The sequence below is a fragment of the Rattus norvegicus genome, chromosome 19 (genome assembly GCF_021556685.1).
Source record: "Rattus norvegicus strain SHRSP/BbbUtx chromosome 19, alternate assembly SHRSP_T2T, whole genome shotgun sequence".
Classification (NCBI taxonomy): domain Eukaryota; kingdom Metazoa; phylum Chordata; class Mammalia; order Rodentia; family Muridae; genus Rattus; species Rattus norvegicus.
The window spans coordinates 10,954,056-10,978,580 of NC_141552.1; the positions used below are offsets into that span (position 1 = coordinate 10,954,056).

General features: G+C 45.5%; 1 protein-coding gene and 1 long non-coding RNA gene across 6 annotated transcripts in view; one reads left to right on the forward strand and one right to left on the reverse strand.

Annotated features, from left to right (window-relative positions):
- Positions 1 to 14,884: 14,884 nt before the first annotated feature.
- LOC108348893 (uncharacterized) lies at positions 14,885 to 17,047 on the reverse strand. Its single transcript, XR_015643759.1, has 2 exons — positions 16,807 to 17,047; positions 14,885 to 15,393 (listed from the first exon to the last, which is right to left on the reverse strand). It is a non-coding gene; the product is annotated as an uncharacterized LOC108348893 (long non-coding RNA).
- The window catches only part of Bbs2 (Bardet-Biedl syndrome 2), a 35,558-nt gene continuing 27,748 nt past the window's right edge, over positions 16,716 to 24,525 (forward strand). For 2 of the 5 annotated variants that reach the window (XR_015643239.1, XM_087593760.1), the window contains exon 1: positions 16,716 to 17,020. Coding sequence is in view for 2 of the 5 variants with exons in the window: in XM_087593760.1 (XP_087449886.1) it covers positions 16,904 to 17,020 (117 nt within the window). In the remaining 3 variants the exon portion in view is untranslated. 5 annotated transcript variants of the gene reach the window in all.

The following is a 24,525-nucleotide window of genomic DNA, read 5'->3' on the forward strand; positions in this document are numbered from 1 at the left end:
TCAGTGGTTAAGAGCACTGACTGCTCTTACGGAGGTCCTGAGTTCAAATCCCAGCAACCACATGGTGGCTCACGTTCATCTGTAATGAGATCTGATGCCCTCTTCTGGTGTGTCTGAAGAGAGCAACAGTGTACTTACACACATAAATAAATAAATCTTTTTAAAAAAAAGAGTTTCTGAGCTTCAACTCAGAAAGAAATATTTGGGTTTGATTACAGAACTCTACATTTCAGAGGTTTTCTTCTTGGTGTGTGTGTGTGTGTGTCTGTGTGTGTGTGTGTGTGTGTGTGTGTGTTTTAGCTTAGTCTTTTTTAGGAGGCAGGGTTTCATGGACTCCAGGCTAGCCTCGAACTCACTATATAGCCGAGGCTATCCTTGAACTCCACATCCTTTTCCTTCTACTTCCCAAATTCTGGGATTACATATATGCCCCACCACACACAGTTATTTTCTTGGTGTTCTGTCCTTAGACAAGAAGCCTGGCCAATCACTTCTAATTCTGGTGCCAGCATCGCACTTGCAAATGCTCAGCTCCAGCAAAAGCGGGTCCTTTGCACGTCCATATCTGGGACAAGAATGCTAGTGTCAAGAGATAATCTACCTAAAAAAAAAAAAAAAGAAAAAAAAGAAAAGAAAAGAAACCATCCACCTGCAGAATGAGGGTTTGATTCCCCATTATCTGAGTCCAAAGCCTGGGCTCTGTTCTTAACAAAAATATGGTCAAATGATGACTGACAGCCAAATATTAGGGAGGAAAAAAATGTTCTATGGAGCTTCCCTTGTCCATGCTAGAGGAGCAAAAGCAAAATCCTATCTCTGCCATACACAGGGCTATCACAGCCAGCTGAGTGGGAGGAGCTGGAGCTTGGCTGTGCACGTTGCTAGCCTACTAATGGAACCAGGGCGCCTGCAGCTCTCATTAACCAGGTTCTTAGGATGCCAGCATCCTGCAATGCTTTTCTCTTCCAGAGAACACTGAAAGGCCTCCTGGAATGGATATAGCACAAAAGGGCTCTTTGGGGCCTGCTGGAGAATGAACCGTTCTGTTCTGAACAAAGAGAGAAATGCAGAGGCTCTGGGAAGTTTTGTTTCTCTGATGTGGGCAGGCAGGCATGCCGCAGTCTTGGGACAGGCATGGGATGGGACAGGCAGACAGGAGGGACAGGGAGTCCTGGATGCAACGGCTGGGGTTAATGATGGCCTCTGGCGGTATAGCTAGAGGTACCTGAAGAAGAGCTGAGCTGGGCTGGGGATATACCTCAAAGGTAGATCACTTCCCTAAAACGTGGGGGTGGAAGGGGCACTGAGTTCAGTCCACAGCACTGAAAAATTAGAGTGGAAGCCTTGGGTGTGATAAGACATACAGTGGTCTAGATACAGCAGAGGTGCAGGTCTACAAAGGGCTCAACTGGGGACAAGGGACTAAAGGGTTCCCCAGGGGAAAGGTGAGTTTGTGTGCTGTCCAGGAAAATCATGGAGGGAAAAAAAAATAATACAAATGTCAGTTAGAACCAGTGAGATACTCATCTCCATTTATGCTAATAGAGATGCAAATTAAAGTAACAACCAGAAAACATTTCAATGATCAGTATGATAAGCAGAGATCCAAAAATTAAAGGCATGTTCATGGAGCAGCTTTGGGGAAGCAGATGTGTTTAGATATGGGTTCCCTGAAACATGAGCCGCACCAGAATATTCAAATGCTGTCTTGCTTTTAAGACATTAGGAAAGGCCTACATGTCCATGATAATGGGAATGGGGTTCAATGAATTCAGTCAGTATGTCTGGAGATGAAGGGTCTGGAAGGCGTAGCATCAACTGGGAGAAATATGCACCGGTGAGAATGGTCATGAGCAAAAGTGATGCGTATCTGTGCTCCTGTAGAATTCACATTCAGAGGGAGGGCAAAAGGAAGAAATCCATCACCATGTTGAGCGTATGGTTTGTTAGAAGGTGGCAAGGGCATAGAGTAAGAGGACTTAGAAGTTGCTGGAAAGGGGGCTGGGGATTTAGCTCAGTGGTAGAGCGCTTACCTAGGAAGCGCAAGGCCCTGGGTTCGATCCCCAGCTCCGAAAAAAAGAACCAAAAAAAAAAAAAAAAAAAAGAAGTTGCTGGAAAGGCACAATGGGGTAGTGAAGGCATTCAAGAGGACTGCCACAAGTTCAAGGCCAGTCTGGACTATACAGAGAATTCAAGGCAAGCCTGGGCTATATACCAAGACCCTGTCCAAAACAAACAAAAGTGCTGGGGGTGTGGTGGGGGGAGTGGTCATGTGCTGTATACAGCAGAGGGGGACAGAGCAGGCTCCGGAGAGAAGACTGTGGTCACAGGCAGTGCAAATAGGGCAGAGATGGGAAGTGTAGGGACAGGCAGGGGCAGCAGTGTCCCTCAGGCTTGGTCAGCTTTTCACTGGTGTGGATAAGACCTGCAAGAAACCTGGCTGTGGGGAAACTGAAGCCCAGGCACACAGAAGAAGAAGGAAAATGAGGGCTGGAGAGATGGCTCAGCGGTTAAGAGCACTGGCCGCTCTTCCAGAGGTCCTGAGTTCAATTCCCAGCAACCACACGGTGGCTTATGACCATCTGTAACAGGATTGATGCCTTTTGGTTCTGTCTGAAGACAGCTACAATGTACTCATATTCATTAAATAGATGAATGAATAACAAATCCATCTTAAAAGAGAGAAGGAAGGAAGGAAGGTAAGGTGCAGTCCAGCATCCTCTGCTCACCAGAGCTTTTAGACTGTTTACAGAAAAGGAAGTCCCTTACAGCCTTAGTGCATATGAGAAGGAAAAGCAAGAGATTATCATGCACACTTCACAACGGTTAGTGCCTAGGATGAGTAGTTTTAGTGAATGGTGAGTGTCTTGCCTGCATGCATGTATATGCACCATGCATGTATGTGCACCGTGTGAATGTAGTTACCTATGGAGTGCAGAAGAGGCTTCTTGGGCCTGGTGTTACAGATGGTGTGAGCTGTCATGTGGCACTGGGAACCAAACCCAGATCCTCTTTAAAATCATGTGCTCTTAATTAGCTAATTGAAAATAGATTTTAATGAAAGACAAAGGGAGGGGATCTGGAAGGGAGGTGGGGGGGAACTGGGAGGAATAGAAGGAGGGGAAACCGTAATCAGAATATATTGCCGTGAGAAAAGAATCGACTTCCAATGGAAGTATAACTTTAAAAATGAGCTGGCTTACTGAAGAGACCAAGTGACTCCTAGCACAGTCGGGGAACTCCTAGTTTCAGCGTCATCAGCACCAGCATCTGTCACTGACGCTGAACTTGTAAAGTTTGACCTTGTAAAGTTGACTCTTCTGGGACCAGAGGAGAGGGGTGGAGCTTAACCTCCATCCCCAAGCATTCCTGCTCAGGAATTCCCACAGCTTAGAATCTACACCATCACTGGCATGGCCCTCTCCCTAGGCTGTCCCTGCCTCGCTGCTGGCAGCTGTGGGAACCAGACCTTTTTATAGACAATTTAACCTTCAAAGTGCTTTTGGCGTATTAATTGGCTTGGGCAGCCCTGCCAAGGACAGTGCTCACCACCTAACCAACTAGAGCCCAGATTCTCCATGAGGGATGGCACACAGAAGACCCTCTGGGCCCATCTGCTAAGTATCTGTCTGTCCCTCACATTTGTGAGGCCCCAGATCTGAGTTAGAGGCAAGAGGAAGAGTCCCAGGTCCTTTACTTTAATGCATCTTGGGACGCCTCAGTCCATTGTGTCAACCTATGAAATGGGGGAAGGGGGAAGACGGGGTGTAGTGATCTTCCACACACTCGCATACCACTTCCTCCATGTAGCAGATCAACACTTGGTACCTTAACATTATTGATACCTTTTCTGCTTTGTATTCAGCGAAATCACGATCCCACAGTAGCTGTGGACTCCATGAGGCCGGGGCTTATGCCCTAGGTATCATTGTACCCCTCTGGGTAGGGAGCCCAGGGCCTGGCATGAAATTCAGTAGATGTCTGTGTACCCCAGAGGCAAGCAAATAAGAAAGCCATAGTGAGCGAGAACAAGTGCCCTAAAGCCTCACTATGTGGGTTTAAGCTCGGTCTGTCATTCACTAGATCTTAAGTAAGGCACATAGCTTCTATGTGCCCAGGAGCTGTGGCTGTAAAATGGGGGTAATTAATGACAATAACAGCACCGACAGCCATCAAGTTGCTGTGAAGATTAAATCGGTTAATATACCCAGCATGCCTAGGACACTAGCTGCCCCAGGAGAAGAACTATTGGTTACTATTTCACCAGCATCTAGAAAAGGCCTCTCCCCTCCATCCCCCCCCCAACAGGATCTTGCTTTACAGCCCAGGATGGCCTCAAACTCAGAATCTTCCTGCCTCAGCCCACTGAGTACTGACATTGCAGATGTGGGCCACTACATGTGGTGCAAAAGCCTTTCTCCAGGTATAGCTTCCGTACAAGCTGATCCTTCCAATGGAGAACACTAGAGAATCCCTGGCTCACTCTCTCCTTGGGCAGTTACCCATTTGGCAGGCTCTGTTCTTTGAAGTTAGGACCCTACCCTTCTTAACATGCAAGTGCTGCCATCTACAAATGTTTACTTAACGTTTCCTGGATAGAATGCTTTGTACAGGAATCTCCCTTTGTAAGCGATGAGGATGCTGGCAGCCACAGTGTATACTCTTGGAATCACAGTTCTCTCTGGTAGCAGAGGCAGGAGGATTGCAAGGACAAGGCCCGTCTCCACCTCCAATCAATCAGTCAATCAATCAATCAGTCAATAGAGGGAAAGAAGATGTGGATGCTGTCCAAAGCTCTTCAAAGCACATACTAAATGAAAAAAGCCAGCTTTTAAAGACACAATTATGGGGCTGGAGAGATGGCTCAGTGGTTAAGAGCACTGACTGCTCTTCCAGAGGTCCTGAGTTCAAATCCCAGCAACCGCATGGTGGGTCACAACCATTTGTAATGAGATCTGATGCCCTCTTCTGGTGTGTCTGAAGACATCTACAGTGTACTTATATATAATAAATAAATAAAAACAAAGAAAAAAAAGACATGATTCTGCCTATGAAGCATACAAAGGTTAGGGTAGGTGTACAGGAAGAGGACAGTTCATAGTGTAATCACCAGCCCTGTGTGAAAGGAGAGCCCAGAGCTGGTGTCAGTCAGTGCTCTGGGGTTGAAGGTTGGCAGCCATGGGATGGAAAGAGGTTGCATTTCATTGCACATGCCTTTTCAGAAGACACACTTTTAAATTTAATTTTGGTAAGATATGTGTAACATTAATTTTATCCTTTTAATTCCTTTACTAACAAGCCAAGCATGTATCTTGGAGGGCTGAAGCAGAAGGATTACAAGTTTGGGGCCCAACTTGGTCTGGATAATGAGATCCCTTCTCAAAAAGCAGAGCAAGCAAACAATGATCCTGAATTCCCCAGCTATTGAGAACTTCTCTGTCTCCGTGAATTCGATTACAGTAGATACCATACATAAGAAGCATACCATAATTGTCCTTTTCCTCCTGGTAACACAATGTCCTCAAGATTCATATATATTGTAGCATATGCCCAGATGTCATTGCTTTTCTTGGCCATGTAATATTCCATTGTGTGCTTACAAGTTTATTTATCTGTGGGTAGACATGGCTTGTTCCTCTTTTGGGCTATTGGGACCAATGTTGTTCTGAATACTGGTGCATGGATCCATGTCTCTGCTTTTGAGTTTGGAATATACACACACACATGTGCACACACACACACACACACACACACACACACACACACACACACACACACGCTTCAGCTGCTCTGTCACTTTCCAGTACCATCAGCAGCATAAGCGTTCCAACCTTCCTGCTTTCTCATTTGCTCTACCTTTTTACCTTTCCATTGAACACATCAAAGGATCATCCATTCAAACAGTAAACAAAATATTTTCAGAAGGCCCCATGTCAGAGGGGTGAGTGTGGATCATAGACGGGAGGAAAAAAAAAATGCCCAGACACCCAGAAGCACACCCGAGTCAAGAGAGCTGAATCTTAGTTTCCCTTTGCCACAGCCTTCCCTGGGACTGGGTTTCCCCAGAGGTCCAAGGAGAGAGGGTTGGGTTGGGTTTTCCTCAGCTTCCTTCCTGCTTTGTCAGCTAGGGACCACCCCATCCAGCTGTGGTCAAGCTCCTGTGAATACAGCTTCATCCAGGGGCCCTTCCCGAGGTCTTTTCTTCTCTCTTTGCTTAGGTGTGGTCCACCTGCACCTGCCCTAACAGAACACCATTCTGGCTGAGCACCTTCTACAACAGAGGCCTACTCTCTCCCAGTTTTAGAGGCTACAAGACCCAAACCAAAGTATGGGTGGGGTTGGTTCCTTCTAGGGACTGCGAATTAGAATCCATTCCAGGCCTCTCCCCAGCTTCCAGTGGCTCTCCCTGGTAGTTCTGTGTGCTGCTTGCCTTGTAGATGCAGTGCTCGGCCCTGCCTTCATTGTCGTATGGCTTTCTCTCCCGAGTCTGTGCTTGCGTCCACACTTCTCTCTTTTATAAAGATGCTAGTCATGCCAGGATTTGTCTATGTCACCTAAAGACTTCTTTTAACTTACCTATGTAAAGACTCTTTCTGCAAACAGATCATACTGTGAGGGGCTTGGCTTGGGCGAAGGATGTGAGCACATCTTTTTTAAGGTGTAGAGAAGACTGCTCAGTTCATAACAAGCTGTCTCAGCTTCCGCTGTGACCTCCTCCTGCCTTATTGTTCTCCCAAGTCTCGGCCTTTATCTGGCTGCTCCCCAATCCCAAGTGACTGTTCCCTATGAGTCCAGCAGTGACACGGCTACCGTGGACCCGTGCTAGGCAATTAACACCACAACACACACAGAGAAGCATCAACTTTTGTTCCTTGGGGTTTCTCCTGGGGGAATTCCTATAGCAGCTCTCACCTCTGGGTTACATCTGGAAAACCTGAGGAAGGAGTAAGGAACTTCTTGGGTCCGTCTGGTGGAGAGACACAACGTGCCTAGTCCGCTTTAGAGTTCTGTTCTCTGTCAGAACGGAGCCTTGAAGAGGGATGGGGTGTGGGGTTAGACTGACCCAAGGCTTTCTCTGAGGCCATGATGTATGGAGAATGACCACAGTCCTGTCTGTAAAGTCAGGAGCATGATTGGCAGAGCCAGGGGTGGGCTGGGGCCAGCGTCTTGGAGGAGTTGGGGCTTCGGATTCTGAGAACCCAACTCTTCCCACGTTAAGCAGCAATGGTTATCAGTCCCAAGGGCACTGTGGGCTTGCTCAGTCTGTGCCGCCTTTGAGATACCCTGTGTTCCCCTTGTGCAACATTGCCTGATTAGATTCCTGCTGACTTCATCCCGTTGAACGTTGGCTTCTGATTATGCTGTCCCATAACCCCCAACAATGCTGTGCTTCTTAATAAATCTTGCTTGCGTTAGAACCTCTGAGCCCATCTTTTCTATCGTCTTTATCTCTGATACTTGAGACCTTCCTCCTCAGGACCCTGTCACTGAAGAATGACCTGCTGGTTCAGATCAATGGAGAATGGAAGGGACAACTCAGTGTTTGAAAGCACTTGTTCTTGGAAGGAAGGGTGCCGGGTTCCATTCCCAGAACCTACATGGCATCTCACAACTGTCTATGTCCCCAGTAGCAGATCTGACATCCTCTTCTGGCCTCTGCAGGGACAAGGCATCCATGTTGTGCTCGGACATACACTCTGACAAAACATTCATAGACATAAAGTGAAATTTCAAAATGAAGAAGGAGAAAGGGGAGGAGGAGGGAGAATAAAGAAAGGAAGGAAGGAAGAAATAAGGAAAGGAAAAGAAAGAAAGAAAGAAAGAAAGAAAGAAAGAAAGAAAGAAAGAAAGGAAGAAAGAAAGGAAGAGGGAAAGAAAGAAAAGTAAGTTGGTGCCATTAAGGCGGCTTAGCAGTCTGAGGCACCTGTTGCCAAGACTGGCAATTTAAGTTCAAACCCTGGGACTTACATGGTAGAAGGGATAATTGGGCTTCTGCAAGTTGTCCTCTAACGGCCACATGTGTGCCCTGGCATATGTACACACACATGCACACACAAATAAACCAGAATGCAATCTTAAAGTTTTAAAAATGAAGTCATGGTAACGTGTGGCCACCTTAGTAAAGAAACTAGACACGAACTTCCCTGAGGCCTGTGGAAGGAGCCACTCACTGGTGTCCAGCATGGGAGAGACTTAGGGTGATACACTTTCTAATAAAGGGCTGACATGGAGGAGTGCTGGAGTCAACCCTCTACTTCCATAAAGAGATCAGTATGTGGGTCACTGTAAGTAGGGGCCTTAAGAACTATTTATAGTTCAAAGAACTGTGAGCTATTGTCCCTGGAGAGATTGACGCAAAGCCTGGGTTTTGGTTCCTGCCGTGGGCAGGTAATCTTTCTGGTCCCTTCTACTTGTGGATCGTGTGGGTATAGAAATGGAACTTGAAATGTCTTTTATCCCTCTGTGTCCCCTGAAGACATGGCACTCAGATCTGCAAAGCTATATGAATTTAGACCAATGCAGGATGACTTGGGCCTTCCTCGAGTGCCCAAGAATTGGCTTCCCCCACCAAATGGGTAGTTATTAAAGCTGAGTCAGGCCTTAGCCAGCGTCTGATGCTGGTCACACCCAGGGATGGCTCTAGGGGCTCCCAAGGAGCACACTCCTTGGAAACTGGAACAGATCCCAGCAGTCTACTTTGATCTGCACCTGCTGGGAGGGTGGGCCAGAAGCCAGTTCCTCGCCTCATGATGCCAGACTCACAGGATCCCACCTTGGCCTTGGATAACTACGAAGTCACTCCATGCTCTCCAGCTTTTGACTCTTCCTTCAGAGCAGATTTGTCACTGTCAGGTGGGTACGGCCATACCTTCTTGTCAGTACCGCCTACTACTGTGTTCTTGGCAGCTTTTTCACTGATCCGACAAAAAGATTAAGGAGCCTGGGTTCATGGATGTTAAAAAAAAAAAAAAATCACAACTTATGAAAACTACGTATGAGTTCAAAACCAGAGACGTATGCCAAAACTGGAGATGACTGGGGAGAATAAGAACAATGCCAACAAGAAAAACAAACAAGGGGTTGGGGATTTAGCTCAGTGGTAGAGCGCTTGCCTAGCAAGTGCAAGGCCCTGGGTTTGGTCCCCAGCTCCGAAAAATAGAAAAGAAAAAAAAAGAAGAAAGAAAAACAAACAAACAACAAACAAACAAACAAACAGGTTGGGGGGGGGGGCATCGAGATGACTCGGTGAGTAGAACACTTCTTTCAAGCCTGAAAAGCTAAGAGCCATTGTAGAGAGGAGAGAGTTGGTTCTCAACTCCCCAGAGCTGTACACGAAGAACACCGCATACATTATACACATACACATGAATGTTAAAGTAAAACACCTAAAAATGCTTCAGAAAGGTGTTTTCTTTGAGCGAATTATTTGGCAAAGACGTTGAGAACTGAATCCTGGCAGGCCAATTATTTTCTTTGATTTTTCTGAGGCCCTTTCTAACCTGGAACTCGCTAGTCACTGACTGAGGATGTGTTGAACAGCGTCACGTGACTGATGGCCAGATGTGGTGGTGAGTATCTGTAATCCCAGCAATCCGGAAGCAGAGGCGGCGGGGGGGGGGGGGGAGCGGGCCCGCGGCGGCTGGAGAGACGACTCAGCAGTCCCCCCCCCCCCCCCCCGAGCTGGGAACCGAACCTAGGGCCTTGTGCTTGCTAGGCAAGCGCTCTACCACTGAGCTAAATCCCCAACCCCGACTCAGCAGTTAAGAGCAGTGGCTGCTGAGTTCAGCTCCTAGCAACCAACCACGAGGTGGCTCACCACCATCTACAACGTGATCTGATGCCCTCTTCTGTCCTACAGGCGTAGACACAGAGAGAGACCTCATACATAAAATAAATAAACCTTAAAACAAACAAACAAGCAAACAAAAACAGAGGCAGAAGAATTGCTAGGAGTTTGAGGCCAGTTGTTTCTAGAAGAGGAGACTGGGGGCTGGAACACCTGTGAGGGCTGCTCCTGAAGTGAAGGTAGGACAGCCCACAGTGATTGGTTCTGGGTAATCTGTTCTACTCCAGTGGCCTCCTGGGCTCTTTCCATCCATAAATCGTGGAGAGATCCCCATGGTCACTCATCTGGAGAGTTTGGGGACACCTAGAGCTATGCGTCTTTACACACAGGCTATGTGAGATGGTAGTAGGAAGAGGCACGGACTATTCCCAGATGGCTTCTATCTCCATTATGTCAAGGGGAAACAGAGGCAAGAGAGTTGCCATGAGTTCAAGGCCGGCTGGACTATATAGTAAGATCCTATCTCAAAGACCAAAGCAAAAATAGCAGGCTTTCTCCAGCCGGCCTTGTTTGGAATGCACTCCTCCATGAATTTCAGCATTTTTCTCCAGTCCCCATCAGGCCTTGGGAAGTAAGCTTTGCTACTGTTGGAAGCACCCTGTCTTGCTGGAGTTCTTCCCCTGCCTCCTAGCCAGAATCCCATCTGCTTTTTACACACACACACACCCTCTAGTGGTGATGCTCTGAAAACTCAAGGCGAGGACCAGAAGCAGGCGCTGCCTACCCTTTCCCATTAGTCAAGAGCTAATGTTTTGGTCCTGGTCTAGCCAAGTAGAACCTGACTAGCTTAGACCGGCTTTCCTAACCCAGGGCTGAAGAGTGGAACAACATCATCTGCTAAAGACAGAAAAGAGAGGAGATGCCGCATTCATCGCCATGGACACCCCGACCAGTCCCAGATAGCTCAGGCTCTTAGGTAGAATATTAGTAACTCTGGAGCCCCCATTAAGCACCGGACATTGGCTTAAGCACTGTTTCAGTTTGCTTTCTTTGCTGTGATAAAGACTGTGACCAAAAACATTTTGGGGAGGAAAGGGTCTCTTTGGTTTATATGGACTCTTGGCTGGTATAGTCCATTGAGGAGGAACTCAAGGAAGGAACCCGGAAGCAGACAGTGAAGCAGAGGCCATGGAAGAATGCTTCTTACTGGCTTGCTCTCATGGCTTCATGTGCTGTACAGGGTCACCTGATTAGAGTGCATCATTGAGGGAAGTCAGGGGCAGAAGCTCAAGTAGCAGCAGAGACAGGAACCACAGAGGAGTGCTCCTTACTAGCTTGTTCTCTACGACTCTTTATACAACCCTGACCATCTGCCCAGGTGTGGCACTGCCCACAGCCGGCTGAACCTCCACACATTGATCATTAATCAAGAAAATGCCCCAATAGGCTTGCCTACCGGCCAATTTGATGGAGACGATTTCTCAACTGAGGTTCTGTCTTCCCAGATGATTCTAGCTTGTGTCAAGTCGACAAAAACAAACAAACAAACAAAACTATTCAGGACAAGCTCTATTAGTTCATCTGAGTGTTGTGACACCCCATACACATGACACTGTTAACCATCCTCTTTTTCTAGATGACAACACTGGTACATGATAAAGTTCACAGCTGGAGTCTGCATGTGTGGCCTTAGGCTCTTGCAGACTGGGTTTGCTCTAATGGTTCTACAGCTGTGTGACTCTACAGCTGTGTGGCTCTACAGCTGTGGCTCTACAGCTGTGTGGCTCTACAGCTGCGTGGCTCTACAGCTGTGGCTCTACAGCTGTGTGGCTCTACAGCTGTGTGGCTCTACAGCTGTGGCTCTACAGCTGTGTGGCTCTACAGCTGTGTGGCTCTACAGCTGTGGCTCTACAGTTGCGTGGCTCTACAGCTGCGTGGCTCTACAGCTGCGTGGCTCTACAGCTGTGGCTCTACAGCTGCGTGGCTCTACAGCTGCGTGGCTCTACAGCTGTGTGGCTCTACAGCTGTGTGGCTCTACAGCTGCGTGGCTCTACAGCTGTGTGGCTCTACAGCTGCGTGGCTCTACAGTTGCGTGGCTCTACAGCTGCGTGGCTTTGGGCTTGTATCACAAAGACTCCAAGACTCGATGTCTTCCTGTGTGACCTGGGATGATGCCAGTGCCTCCCTTCAAGAGAGGCTGTAAGTGTCAGTGACTTAATAGTGTGTGCCAGCACTTGATAAAACAGAGAGGGGGTAGGGGGTTGGGGATTAGCTCAGTGGTAGAGCGCTTGACTAGCAAGCGCAAGGCCCTGGGTTCGGTCCTCAGCTCCGGACAAAAAACAAAACAAAACAAAACAAAACAAAACAAAACAAAACAGAGAGGGGTCAATAAGGGTGAAGATTAGAGCCAGCCTTAGTGGCACAGGCTTTTAATCAGAGCACTTGGGAGGCAGAGGCAGGCAGGTGTCTGTGAGTTTGAGGCCATCATGGTTTACATAATGAATTTCAGAACATTTAGACCTACATAGTGAGACCCTGTCTCAAAAAAATCAAAGAGTATTAGGACAAAATAACAGTCTCAAGTCTCCACTGGTGGCTGATGGAGGAATGAATATAAGGTCTGCAGCTGCTGATGTTCACGGGCTAATCTTCTGTCTAGTGCTGCCTCCCTGGCCACCCAATGTCACCCTGTTTACTGTGAAAGTCCTAGGACCTCCAGTCCAGGGCTGTCACTGACCTGGGATGACAAGCATCTCCTTGGAAGAGCCACTGATTCTTGAAGGAGTTACAAAAGGCCGAGAGGACTTGAGGAGAGTCTGTTTTCTCTTTGGAGGAAAGCCTCTGAGTTCTCTACCTGACTAGGTGCTTGGCAGGGAAAGCGGTATCCTGACTATCTTCCTGGCTGATCATTGCTGATCTTGATGATAATTGTTCCAGAAACTCAGACACCTTTTACCTGGCAAAGGTCATGACTGCTGGAGATCTGATGCAGCCACAAAGTGTGAATGGCAATGACCAAGGTGATCAGGACTCTGGTGATATTCAACTGGAGTCCTAGAGATGGGTTTTGGATTCGAGGAAAGACATTCCAGGCAGAGACGAGTTATGGGCAGAGATGTTTGAAACAGCAAGGGGAGGGACGAAGTTTGAAGCAAGAGACAAAAACTGAGGCTACAGAGACTAGAGGTCCAGCTTTGAAGATCTCCTGTAATCAGTCAGAGATCTCAGACTGTGGCTGGAAATCTGGAACCAACTGGAGATGTATAAAGAGACATGGTGACAATGGAAAGACTTTTGTCATTTGTGAAACAGGATAACAATACCTACATCACTGGGTATTAAGTCAAGTGATCCACACAAAGTACTTAGGATGGCTCTCAGATAATGTTCAATAAATTGTTAGTAGTGTGTTTGCTGAGGATTTTAATGTCCTGTTAGGAAGAGCAATTACAAAGTCACTGACTACCAAGGCGGTGCACAGATGAAGTTTGGTTTGACCAAGTGGATGGTGTCCAAGCCCAGTCTTGCATGGAAATTTAGTAGGCTTGGGCTTATCTGAACAATAAGGAAGACATCTCAAGCTTGGTGTAGCCCACAAGTGCATTGTGGTCTGGCTAACATCTCCCAGTCTCACACAGTGGGCTCCAGTCATATCCTTAACCTGGCTTCTTGTTTGTGCCATCCCCTCTATCTGGAATGACCTTCTGTTACAGCCTCTCAGAGTTGCCACTTTTCTATTATAAGCTTTCAGTCCTAATGTCACTTGTTCTGAGGGACTTTTCCCAAGTCCCAGCTCATCAATCAGCCTTATGGTCAGATAAAATGACTTTATTTGTCATCATGTTTAATGTCTGCTATTCCCCAAATTCCATAGGATTTACCATCCATAGGGGACAGGTTATACCTTCCTTGCTTGACAATATATCCCTGTCTGGAACAAATAGACCATCAATAAATGTCTGCTAGAGAGCCGTTCTTTTCAAGTTGTTCCCAGCAGGGTTGACCTATCAAACTCAAGTCAGAAATTAACATGGATCAGTGACTTCAGTGATCCGGGAGCTTTGTGGAAGTATAGCCCTTGAGCTAACAAGAAAGGATTACATAAAATGAAGTAAGTGTTGATTTGGAAGAACAGATCCAGGGCAGTTGCCATTAGCTTGTCAGTGAGGAAGATGCTCCTGGCCTTTGGGAGTCTGCAGGTGATCTATAGGGAATAGGGATGGTGTAGGAAAGTGAAAGGGATACATATCGTTAGACGTAGGGGCCTCTGGTGGAGCTCAGAAGCATGGGCTATTAGTCTGGGAGGGCCATGGCTTGGGTCTTGGATCTCATCAAACCACTAAGAATGAATCTTTTGACATTATCCCCAAAGGAGATTGCAATTAGCCGTGGTCATATCAACAGACTTGGAAAAAATGATGCCCAACATTACAAAATGCAAACATCAAGGGGAGTGTAGGCTCACCCCCCCCCCAGTACTCACTGCAGTGCCTTCCAGCTATTCTTTTGCTTCTAGCAGCTGCCAATCTGTCACCCAGGCTGACGTCCCCCTGATTCCCCCTCCCCCTGTGCCTGCTCCGCAGTTTCCTAAGGCAGTGACTGCAGTGACTGCTCATCTCATTTGTCATTGATGAATGCCTATTCCAGAAGGCAGCTAGAATGAGCCCCCTCTAGCTTTAGCACTTCCACATACTGGAACCTTCTCCCCGGAAGCTGGTTTCTTTACTTACTTTAAGTCTTTGCTTGAAAGTCATTTTCCTCAGGAATTTGTTTTCCCTATCACCTTAGTAAGCATGGTTTCCCTTCAGCCTTCATCAACTCTTCTCACCTTCCCTAAGGGGCCTACCCTAACGGCTATGCATTTGTTGTTCTCTGTGACTACTGTTTGTCAGTTCTAGGAGAGGAGAGATTTGTCTGCTACTGCTCTCTATTCTCTGGAAGACTGTCATACAGAAGGCTCTTAAAAATATGTGCAGAATGAGGGGTTGGGGATTTAGCTCAATGGTAGAGCCCTTGCCTAGCAAGCGCAAGGCCCTTGGTTCGGTCCCCAGCTCCGAAAAAAAGAAGAAGGAAAAAAAAATATATGTGCAGAGTGAATGGTTGGTTGCAGCATTTTAATTTTGCATATTTGTATTTAGAAATATATACATGTAGTTCACGAGCAGTCCTCTGTTCTCAAACTTTTATGGCTTAAAAACAAGATTATTCCCACACATGTCCATAGCCAGAAGTCTGAAATGACGATGTTGATAGGAGACTGTTTCCTCTCAACGTTCTAGGGAAGAAGTCCAAGCTTTGGGAGCCCTCGTGCACTCTTTGGTTTCAAGCTCTTTAACTTAAGTCTGTAAAGACTGCTCTCCAAATAAGGCTACCCTTTGCTACTAGCAGTGAGGTGTGAGATACAGCTTCACTCTGCCACCTGGGGCAGCGCACTCCCTGGGGACTTCTTTCCAGAGGCCTCCACTCAAGCGATAACAGGATTCTCGATTTCATTGCAGCAAAGAATTCCAGGGCCAGACAGTTTGGGGCGGAGTTGAAGTTGACTGAGATTTTGGTCCTCAAGATGGCTCAGCAGGTTAAAAACACATGGTTGGTGACATGAGTCCCTAGAACACATGGTGTTGTTTTACACACACACACACACACACACACACACACACACACACACACCATATACCATACATAATAAATATAATCACAGATGTAAGTATAGCGGGGAGGGTTGGGGAGTAGTTTAATAGAGGGGATAGGTGCTCAGGGAAAGAATACTTCACAGCCAAGAGCTTGGATGTGGGGTTCAAAAGGGAACAGCCCACTTAAGTATCTTTTCAGCCATATAGACTGCTTAGTAGCTCTCATTACACCCCAATGGGCTCCACCTCCACCTTCTTTCTCTCTTTTGTTTTACTTTGAAAATTAGCTTACAAAGTAGCCGGTCTTTAATGACATTTTCCTACACACTGGGTGTGGCTGGTCCTTCTCCTGGGCTAGCTCCTTTCCTCTATCCTCCTTGTCCCCCGTCATGTTTATGCTTCCCGTCTTTCCCCTCTTTTTGATGAGTGAGGTTATAAGGTGACTTTAAGCGGTGCTTTGAGTGGAGTTTGCAATTTGGTGAGATAAAGCCATGGGTCACAAGGATGTAAAGGGTTAAATCACATCAGTTCAGTAGGAGTTCCTGTGAGGTCCCTAGCAAATCGCAAGTTTACAGCTGGGAAAGGCAAAAGCACTTAAGCAGGATTCACCGCTTTTTCACGCCTCTTTATATAAAGGGCATGTTGTCTGGGCAACTTTCATAAAAATGCTAACTGTGCTGACTCAGCGGATGGACTTAACTGGGCTTGGGAGAGAAGTACTCTTTCCCTTCCCATGCCCCTCGACTTTGCGTCTATCTCTCTTGCCCTACATTTACTGCTTAAACTATTTACATACAAACTGAAAACTCTTTATTTTTATTTTGTGGGGATTGTTATTTTCAGGTTACTATTGTTGTTTGCCTGGGCATAACAGCTAAAGCAAGGGACATAGTAGACACTTTAACGTTAGTTAGGTATTGTTTTTTAATATTAATTTTTTTTTAATCGTGCGTGTGCATGCCCTTAGAGCTGGTTTTCTGCTTCGAACTCGGGTCATCAGGCTTGGCATCACTCATCCATAGGCCGGCTAAAGCTTTAGTTCTTGAACGAATGAATGGGTGACATAGTGTGTGGTGTACGGGGGTGCAGCTTGGCTGACATGATACAGAGAATCCCGGGGAGGTACTGGCTCAGAATCACCACCCTAGACGCCAAGGTAGAGATGCATCGAACACTAATTGACAGCAGCAGCCTGAGAAACAACAAAGAGCGCGTTCCAACCAGGCAAGACGCCACTGCGCAGTCGCAGGAGCTAGTTGGGACCTACGTAGCTCTGTAGCTGGGCGGGTTCGCGCAGGCGTAGAGAGAGTTGGCGACGCAGGTCGCGCTCCAGCCCGCGCTTGCGGCGCCAGGCCTGAGGCGTTCCGGAGTTCCGGGTGTATTTACCTCGCACACTTTATCCGCTGCTAGGCAACCGGCCTGCCAAGCTGCCAACCTTGCGCCTGCGTGGGGAGTCTGTCTTCCGCCCCTAGCTGGCGCCATCATGCTGCTGCCTGTGTTCACCCTGAAACTGCGCCACAAAATCAGCCCCCGCATGGTGGCCATAGGGCGCTACGACGGGACTCACCCGTGCTTGGCGGCCGCCACCCAAGCGGGCAAGGTAACCGCTCCTAACCGAACTCCTTCTGCCTCCAGATCCCGCCCCTCACGCTGCCCCGCCTCCAGCCCGCATTGCCTGGCAACCGGTCGCTGCTGTCCTTGGCCTCGTTCCAATCAAAATGGTGTTTCAAAGAAAAGCTTCACAGTAGTGATTTTTTTTTATCCCCAGGTTCTCAGTGTTGGACAGTATTGAGGACAGATCAGGAGCTTAGGAAAAGAAGTCCCGGGAAGGAGGAGAGCTTGTCCAGGATTAGCAGCGATTGCTGCCGACTCCAGGGCCTCTGCTTGCCTCTTGGGAGTCTCTTCCACATCGCGGGGAAGGAACAACAATCCCAATGTTAACTTCAGATTGTAGTTTCGATTCTTGATCATGTACATTCCGATCTCTTCAATCTCTTGTATTCTGTTTTCCTCATAACTTAAGTATTCATTAAATGGATATTACAAGCCACATGCTGGGAAAGGTGTCAGGGTCACAGATAAAAGATCATTCAACATTCACCTTTACAGTAAACACTTTTTTTTTTTCTGCTAGATTTTGGGGATTCTGTGTTGACACTTTTTTTTTTTTCTTTTTTTTTTTCGGAGCTGGGGACTGAACCCAGGGCCTTGTGCTTGCTAGGCAAGTGCTCTACCACTGAGCCAAATCCCCAACCCGACACTTTTTTTTTTTTAACTCTGTAGATACAGCGGTAAATGAAGTTTCACCGCTGGAGCTTACATTTGAGAGAGTCCCAAGTAGTAAGCAGAGTGTGCATGTAATGTGTACTTGATATATCATGTTAGGCTGTGTAATAGGATATGAACTGTACATGCTATAGACACACGGAAACGTGCGTTTAATTTATACACGTACTATGTGTAAGAGAAAAGAATAGTATTCGGGTTGACAGGACTCGCTGGTTGAAAGGGTGATCAGAAAGGCCTCTGGTAGCATTTGTTCAGAGCCTGCAGATATGTGGGCTAACTGCAGAAGGATCAGGAATTGCAGACGTCTTGGTACGATCCAGGACACAGACTGCGGGGACAGAGCTGAAGGGCTGGGGCCACAAGGCAGCCAGGAGCCTTGTTAGCCGTGTTTTTCTTGGTTGTTTGTCTTGGTTTTGGTCTGAGCGGTAGAGAGAATGATCTGTGATTGTGCATAGAAGATAGGTAGCAAACCATCATCAAAGCAGGAAGCCACAGCATCCAGCAGGTATGACGAAGTAGCCTCAATATGAGAGTGAGCAGAGGTAGCACTGCCAAATCACATTATCGAGGAGAATGACTGGTGTAGAAGGGACTTTTATTTGCCTGGTGTAACTGTCCTCCCCAAGGGTTACTGCCTCCATATGCTAACCTAGGTCTAGTCCTGGAAACTTCTGGTCTCTGTACGATCTTATCTAGACCCCGGATGTTTCAGCGTCTGAGACGTACTGCTGAATAAGTCCACTCTTTCTAGCTCGTTCTGAATTCTTGTTGGCTGGTTCAACTCAGGGGTTCTTGTTCAAAGTTTTCTCTAAGATGACTGATTCAGTCTGGCTTCTCTCTCTGTCAGCCTCTCTCGGATACTTTGCCTTGCCTTATGTGAACTTTGGCAATCTGTTCTACTTTTCTGGCCCCTTCTCATTCCCTGGCTCATTCTGTCTTCACCTGTGTCTAGCTTGTTTTCTCCCTGCAACCTGTCTCTGTGTCACCGTCCCGGTTAGACTGTCTCTTCCCTCTCTGCACTGCTCTTTGAAGTAGCTTCCCTCCCCTCTCTGTTCTCACGAGAGTTGGGCATGTCCCATTCTGTCAAGTCTTTCTCTGATTTGTCACTTGCCTCTCACTCACTTTTAAACATGGATACTTTCTTGTATAAACTCCCTTTACCTTCATGTTTGGGATTAAAGGTGTATGCTAAGGGCTGAACCACACCACAACTAGAAACAGTTTTTTTGTTTTTTTGGTTTTTTTTGTTTTTGTTTTTTTCTTCTTCAGTAAATAACACAATGTCGGAGTTCACAGTGTGATCAAATATCCTGCAGCAGACTGGGGGAGCCCTACTGGAGCAGTTATACTGGCCTTCTCATCTGGGCAGACAAGTACCAAAACAAACAAACAAACAAACAAGAGTGGCTCAGCAGGTAAAGGTGTGAGCACCAAAGCTCACATTGTAGAATGAGAGAATGAAATCCACAGGTTGGCCTTTGACCTCTGTACACATTGCCATGGTACATGCATAGGTAAAGTTTTAACGCTTGGTAACATTCTGTCGTCCATATAAAATGTAAACAGAGGGGGTTGGGGATTTAGCTCAGTGGTAGAGCGCTTGCCTAGGAAGTGCAAGGCCCTGGGTTTGGTCCCCAGCTCCGAAAAAAAGAACCAAAAAAAAAAAAAATGTAAACAGAGTCTTTAAAATCACGCATTGCTGGGTGTGGTGGCATATGCCGGTATACTTGGACACAAAGACAGGAGGATTGCCAAAATGTGGAGGCCCAAACTAAAACTAACGAACCAAACAAAAAAACACAGAGCAAACAAAATCCCCCAAAACAAATTGCAGTCAAGTCTGACAACCCAGGCCTATGTTCTTAGCTACTCAGTAAACAGAGGCAGGGCTGTGAATTGAAGACTGGCTTGGGCTATAGAGCAAGACCCTGTCTCAAAAGTGAAAGAAGTTGGGCTGGAGAGATGGCTCAGTGGTTAAGAGCACGGACTGCTCTTCCAGAGGTCCTGAGTTCAAATCCCAGCAGCCACATGGTGGCTCACAACCATCTGTAATGAGATCTGATGCCCTCTTCTGGTGTGTCTGAAGACAGCTACAGTGTACTTATATATAATAAATAAATCTATTAGACAAAAATGAGAAAGGTCTAGGGTAGGGTACTTGCCTCACATGGTCAAGGGACTGGGTTCAATCCTCAGCGCTGCAAATAGGATAAAAAGCAGAACAAGATTCCCAAGTGAAGCCAGAGCCTACTCTGCTCACCGGGCCACATGTCCAGAAGCAGGCTTTTATCATTACATCCAGACTGGACCTTGGCCCGACAAGGATATTTTATAGAAAACAATTGTCATATTATATATTTTGATCGTTCTTTTCCTCTCCCTCAACTCCTCACAGATCCTCTCTATCTCCCCATCCAACCAATTCCATACCCCCTCCTCTTCCCCCTAAAAAACAAACAAAAAGCCCAAACATGGCCCCCAAATATACAAGGAAAAGAAAGCCTAAAGAAAGCAGTATGAAAGAATAAAATCAACAAAAATATCATTAATAAAAAAATATTATTTTGTGCTGGCATCGACTCCTGGACATGGGTCATAAGTAAGTATACCCAGGGAGACTCCATTGGAAAAAACTATGTTTTTTTTTGCAAGTGGGCGTCAGTTGCAGATAGCTTCTTGGATGGGGTGGGGGGTGGGGGATGCCCCCGTCCACTTATCACTCTCAGCGTTGACAGCCCATCTGGCTTGAACTTGGGCAGGCTCTCTGCATGCTGCCACAGTCCCTGCAAATTCATATACGTACGTACCAGCCCTGTTGTGTGTGAAGAAGTCACAGTAGCTCTTGATTCTTCCCTTAGGCCTGTGACCTTTCCAGGCGCGGGCTTTTGGCCACGTGAGCAGTGTCAGGCGTGGGTCCCGTTTCGTGGGATGGATTTTAAACTCAGTCAGAGTTGGGTTACTCCCACAGCCTTTGCCTCACGATTACACTGGCATACTTTGAGGCAGTGTAGATCTCAGGGTTTGCAGCTGGGTTGGTGGTTACCTTCTCCTCTGGTGGTGTGTGGAAGACTTTCCATTATCACGAACACAGGTCAGTAGGGGCGAAGCTTCCCATTAGGCACCAGCTCAGCTTCGAGCTGAAGGACACACGTAAGTACTGTCTTCAACGGTAGAAGTTGCTTTGTTTTGTTTTTAAAGCATACTTAATGCACAGTAATAGAGTTTACATATGGAAGAGCACTATGATAGAATGGTCTGAAATAGCTCTAAGTAAAGGGAAAAATTTTAGGTTCCAATGACAAAAAAAAATCCAACTCAAAAAAAAAAAAGACTTATTCTAGCTGGGTCATTGTAAGAGATGCATTCAATGATGCCTCCCATCAAGTTCCTTCTGCACAGATGGCAAGTCCCCTCATGGTCCCAAAGGATGAAAACTCTCTCTCTCTCTCTCTCTCTCTCTCATACACACACACACACACACACCAGAATGGAATTGAAACTAGGAGAAATATGCATATTGTCCTTTTAGATATTAACCCCCTAGTGGATGTAGGATTGGTAAAGATCTTTTCCCAATCTGTTGGTTGCTGTTTTGTCCTATTGACAATGTACAGAAGCTTTGCAATTTTACGTGGTCCCATTTGTCAAGTTTGATCTTAGAGCATAAGCCATTGGTGTTCTGTTCAGGAAAATTTCCCCTCTGACTATGTGCTCAAGGTTCTCCCCACTTTCTCTTCTATTCATTTGAGTGTATCTGGTTTGATGTGGAGGTCCTTGATCCACTTGGACTTAAGCTTTGTTCAGGGCAATAAGAATGGATCAATTTGGGGCTGGGGATTTAGCTCAGTGGTAGAGCGCTTACCTAGGAAGCGCAAGGCCCTGGGTTCGGTCCCCAGCTCCGAAAAAAAGAACCAAAAAAGAAAAAAAAAGGATCAATTTGCATTCTTCTACATGCTGACCTCCTGTTAAACCAGCACCATTTGCTGAAAATGTTTTTTTCCCCCATTGAATGGTTTTAGCTCTTTTGTCAAAGATCAAGTGACCATAGCTGTGTAAGTTCATTCTATTGCATTGATCTACCTGCCAGTCTCTGTACTACCTGCCAGTCTCTGTACGAATACCATGCAGTTTTTATCTTGATTGCTCTGTAATACAATATGAGTTCAGGGATGGTGATTCCCCCAGAAGTTCTTTTATTGTTGAGAATAGTTTTCACTATCCTGTTATTTGTTATTCCAAATGAATTTGCAAATTGCTCTCTCTAACTCTGTGAAGAATTGAGTTGGAATTTTGATGGGGATTGCATTGAATCTCTAGATTGCTTTGGGCAATCTATATTAATCCTGCCAGTCCACGAGCATGGGAGATCTTTCCATCTTCTGAAATCTTCAATTTCTTTCTTTAGAGACTTGAAATTCTTGTCATACAGATCTTTCACTTGCTTGGTTAAAGTCACACCGAGATATTTTATATTATTTGGGACTATTGTGAAGGGTGTTGTTTCCCTAATTTCTTTCTCAGCCTGTTTATCCTTTGAGTAGAGGAAGGCTACTGATTTGTTTGAGTTAATTTTATACCCAGCCACTTTGCTGAAGTTGTTTATCAGATTTAGGAGTTCTGTGGTGGAATTTTGGGGTCACATAAGTATATTATCATATCATCTGCAAATAGTAATATTTTGACTTCTTCCTTTCCAATTTGCATCCCTTTGACCTCTTTGTTGTCTGATTGCTCTGGTTAGAACTTCAAGTTCTACATTGAATAAGTAGAGAGTGGGCAGCCTTGTCTAGTCCCTGATTTTAGTGGGATTGCTTCAAGTTTCCATTTAGTTTCATGTTGGCTATTGGTTTGCTGTATATTACTTTTACTATGTTTAGGTTTGGGCCTTGAATTCCTTATCTTTCCAAGACTTTTATCATGAAGGGGTGTTGAATTTTGTTAAATGCTTTCTCAGCATCTAATAAGATTATCATGTGGTTTTCTTTTTCCTTTGAGATTGTTTATATAGTGGATTACATTGATAGATTTCTGTATATTGAACCATCCCTGCATCCCTGGGATGAAGTCTACTTGATCATGATGGATGGTCATTTTGATATGTTCTTGGATTTGGTTTGCAAGAATTTTATTGAGTATTTTTGCATTGATATTCATGAGGGAAATTGGTCTGAAGTTCTCTTTCTTTGTAGGGTCTTTGCATGGTTTAGGTATAAGCATAATTGTGGCTTCATAAAAGGAATTGGGTAGTATTCCCTCTGTTTCTATTTTGTGGAATAGTTTGGATAGTATTGGTATGAGGTCTTCTATGAAGGTCTGATAGAATTCTGCACTGAACCCATCTGGACCTGGGCTCATTTTGTTTGGGAGACTTTTAATGACTACTTCTATTTCTTTAGGGGTTATGGGACTGTTTAGATGGTTTATCTGATCCTGATTTAACTCTGGTACCTGGTATCTGTCTAGAAAATTGTCCATTTCCTCCAGATTTTCCAGTTTTATGGAATATAGGCTTTTGTAGTAGGATCTGATGTTTTTTTTGTATTTCTTCAGATTCTGTTGTTATGTCTCCCTTTTCGTTTCTGATTTTGTTAATTTGCATACTCTCTCTGTGCCCTCTGGTTAGTCTGGCTAAGGGTTTATCTATCTTGTTGATTTTTTCAAAGACCAGCTCCTGGTTTTGTTGATTCTTTGTATAGTTCTTTTTGTTTCTACTTGGTTGATTTCAGCTCTGAGTTTTATTATTTCCTGCCTCTAGGGTGTATTTGCTTCTATTTTTTTTTTTAATACTTTTAGGTATGCTGTCAAACTACTAGGGTATGCTCTCTCCAGTTTCTTTTGGAGGCCCTCTGAACTATGAGTTTTCCTCTTAGCACTGCTTTCATTGTGTCCCATAAGTTTGGGTATGTTATGCTTTCATTTTCATTAAATTCTACAAAGTCTTTTAATTTCTTTATTTCTTCCATGATCAAGTTGTCATTGAGTAGAGCGTTGTTCAACTTCCAGGTATATGTGGGCTTTCTGTTGTTTTTGTTGTTACTGAAGACCAGTCCATGGTGATCTGATAGGATGCATGGGATTATTTCTGTCTTCTTCTATCTGTTGAGGCCTGTTTTGTGACTGATTATATGGTCAATTTTGGAGTAGGTACCATAAGGTGCTGAGAAGAAGGTACATTCTTTTGTTTTAGGATGAAATGTTCTATAGATATCTGTTAAGTACATTTGGTTCATAACTTCTGTTAGTTTCACTGTGTCTCTGTTAATTTCTGTTTCCATGATCCTTCCATTGATAAAAGTGGGGTGTTGAAATCTCCCACTATTATTGTGTGAGGTGCAATGTGTGCTTTGAGCCTTAGGAAAGTTTCTTTTATGAATTTGGGTGCCCTTGCATTTGGAGCATAGATGTTCAGAATTGAGAGTTCACCTTGGCAGATTTTTTTCCTTTGATGAGTATGAAGTGTTTTTCCTTATCTTTTTTGATAACTTTTGGTTGAAAGTAAATTTTATTCGATATTAGAATGGCAACTCCAGCTTGTTTCTTGGGACCATTTGCTTGGAAAACTTTTTCCAGCCTTTTACTGTGAGGCAGTGTCTGGTCACTGAGGTGTGTTTCCTATATGCAGCAAAATGCTGGATCCTCTTTACCTATCCAGTCTGTTAGTCTATGTCTTTTTATTGGGGAATTGAGTCCATTGAGGTTAAGAGATATTATGGAATAGTGATTGTTGTTTCCTGTTATTTTTGTTGTTAGAGGTGGAATTATGTTATTAGGCTATCTTTTGGGTTCATTGCAAGAAATTACTTTCTTGCTTTTTCT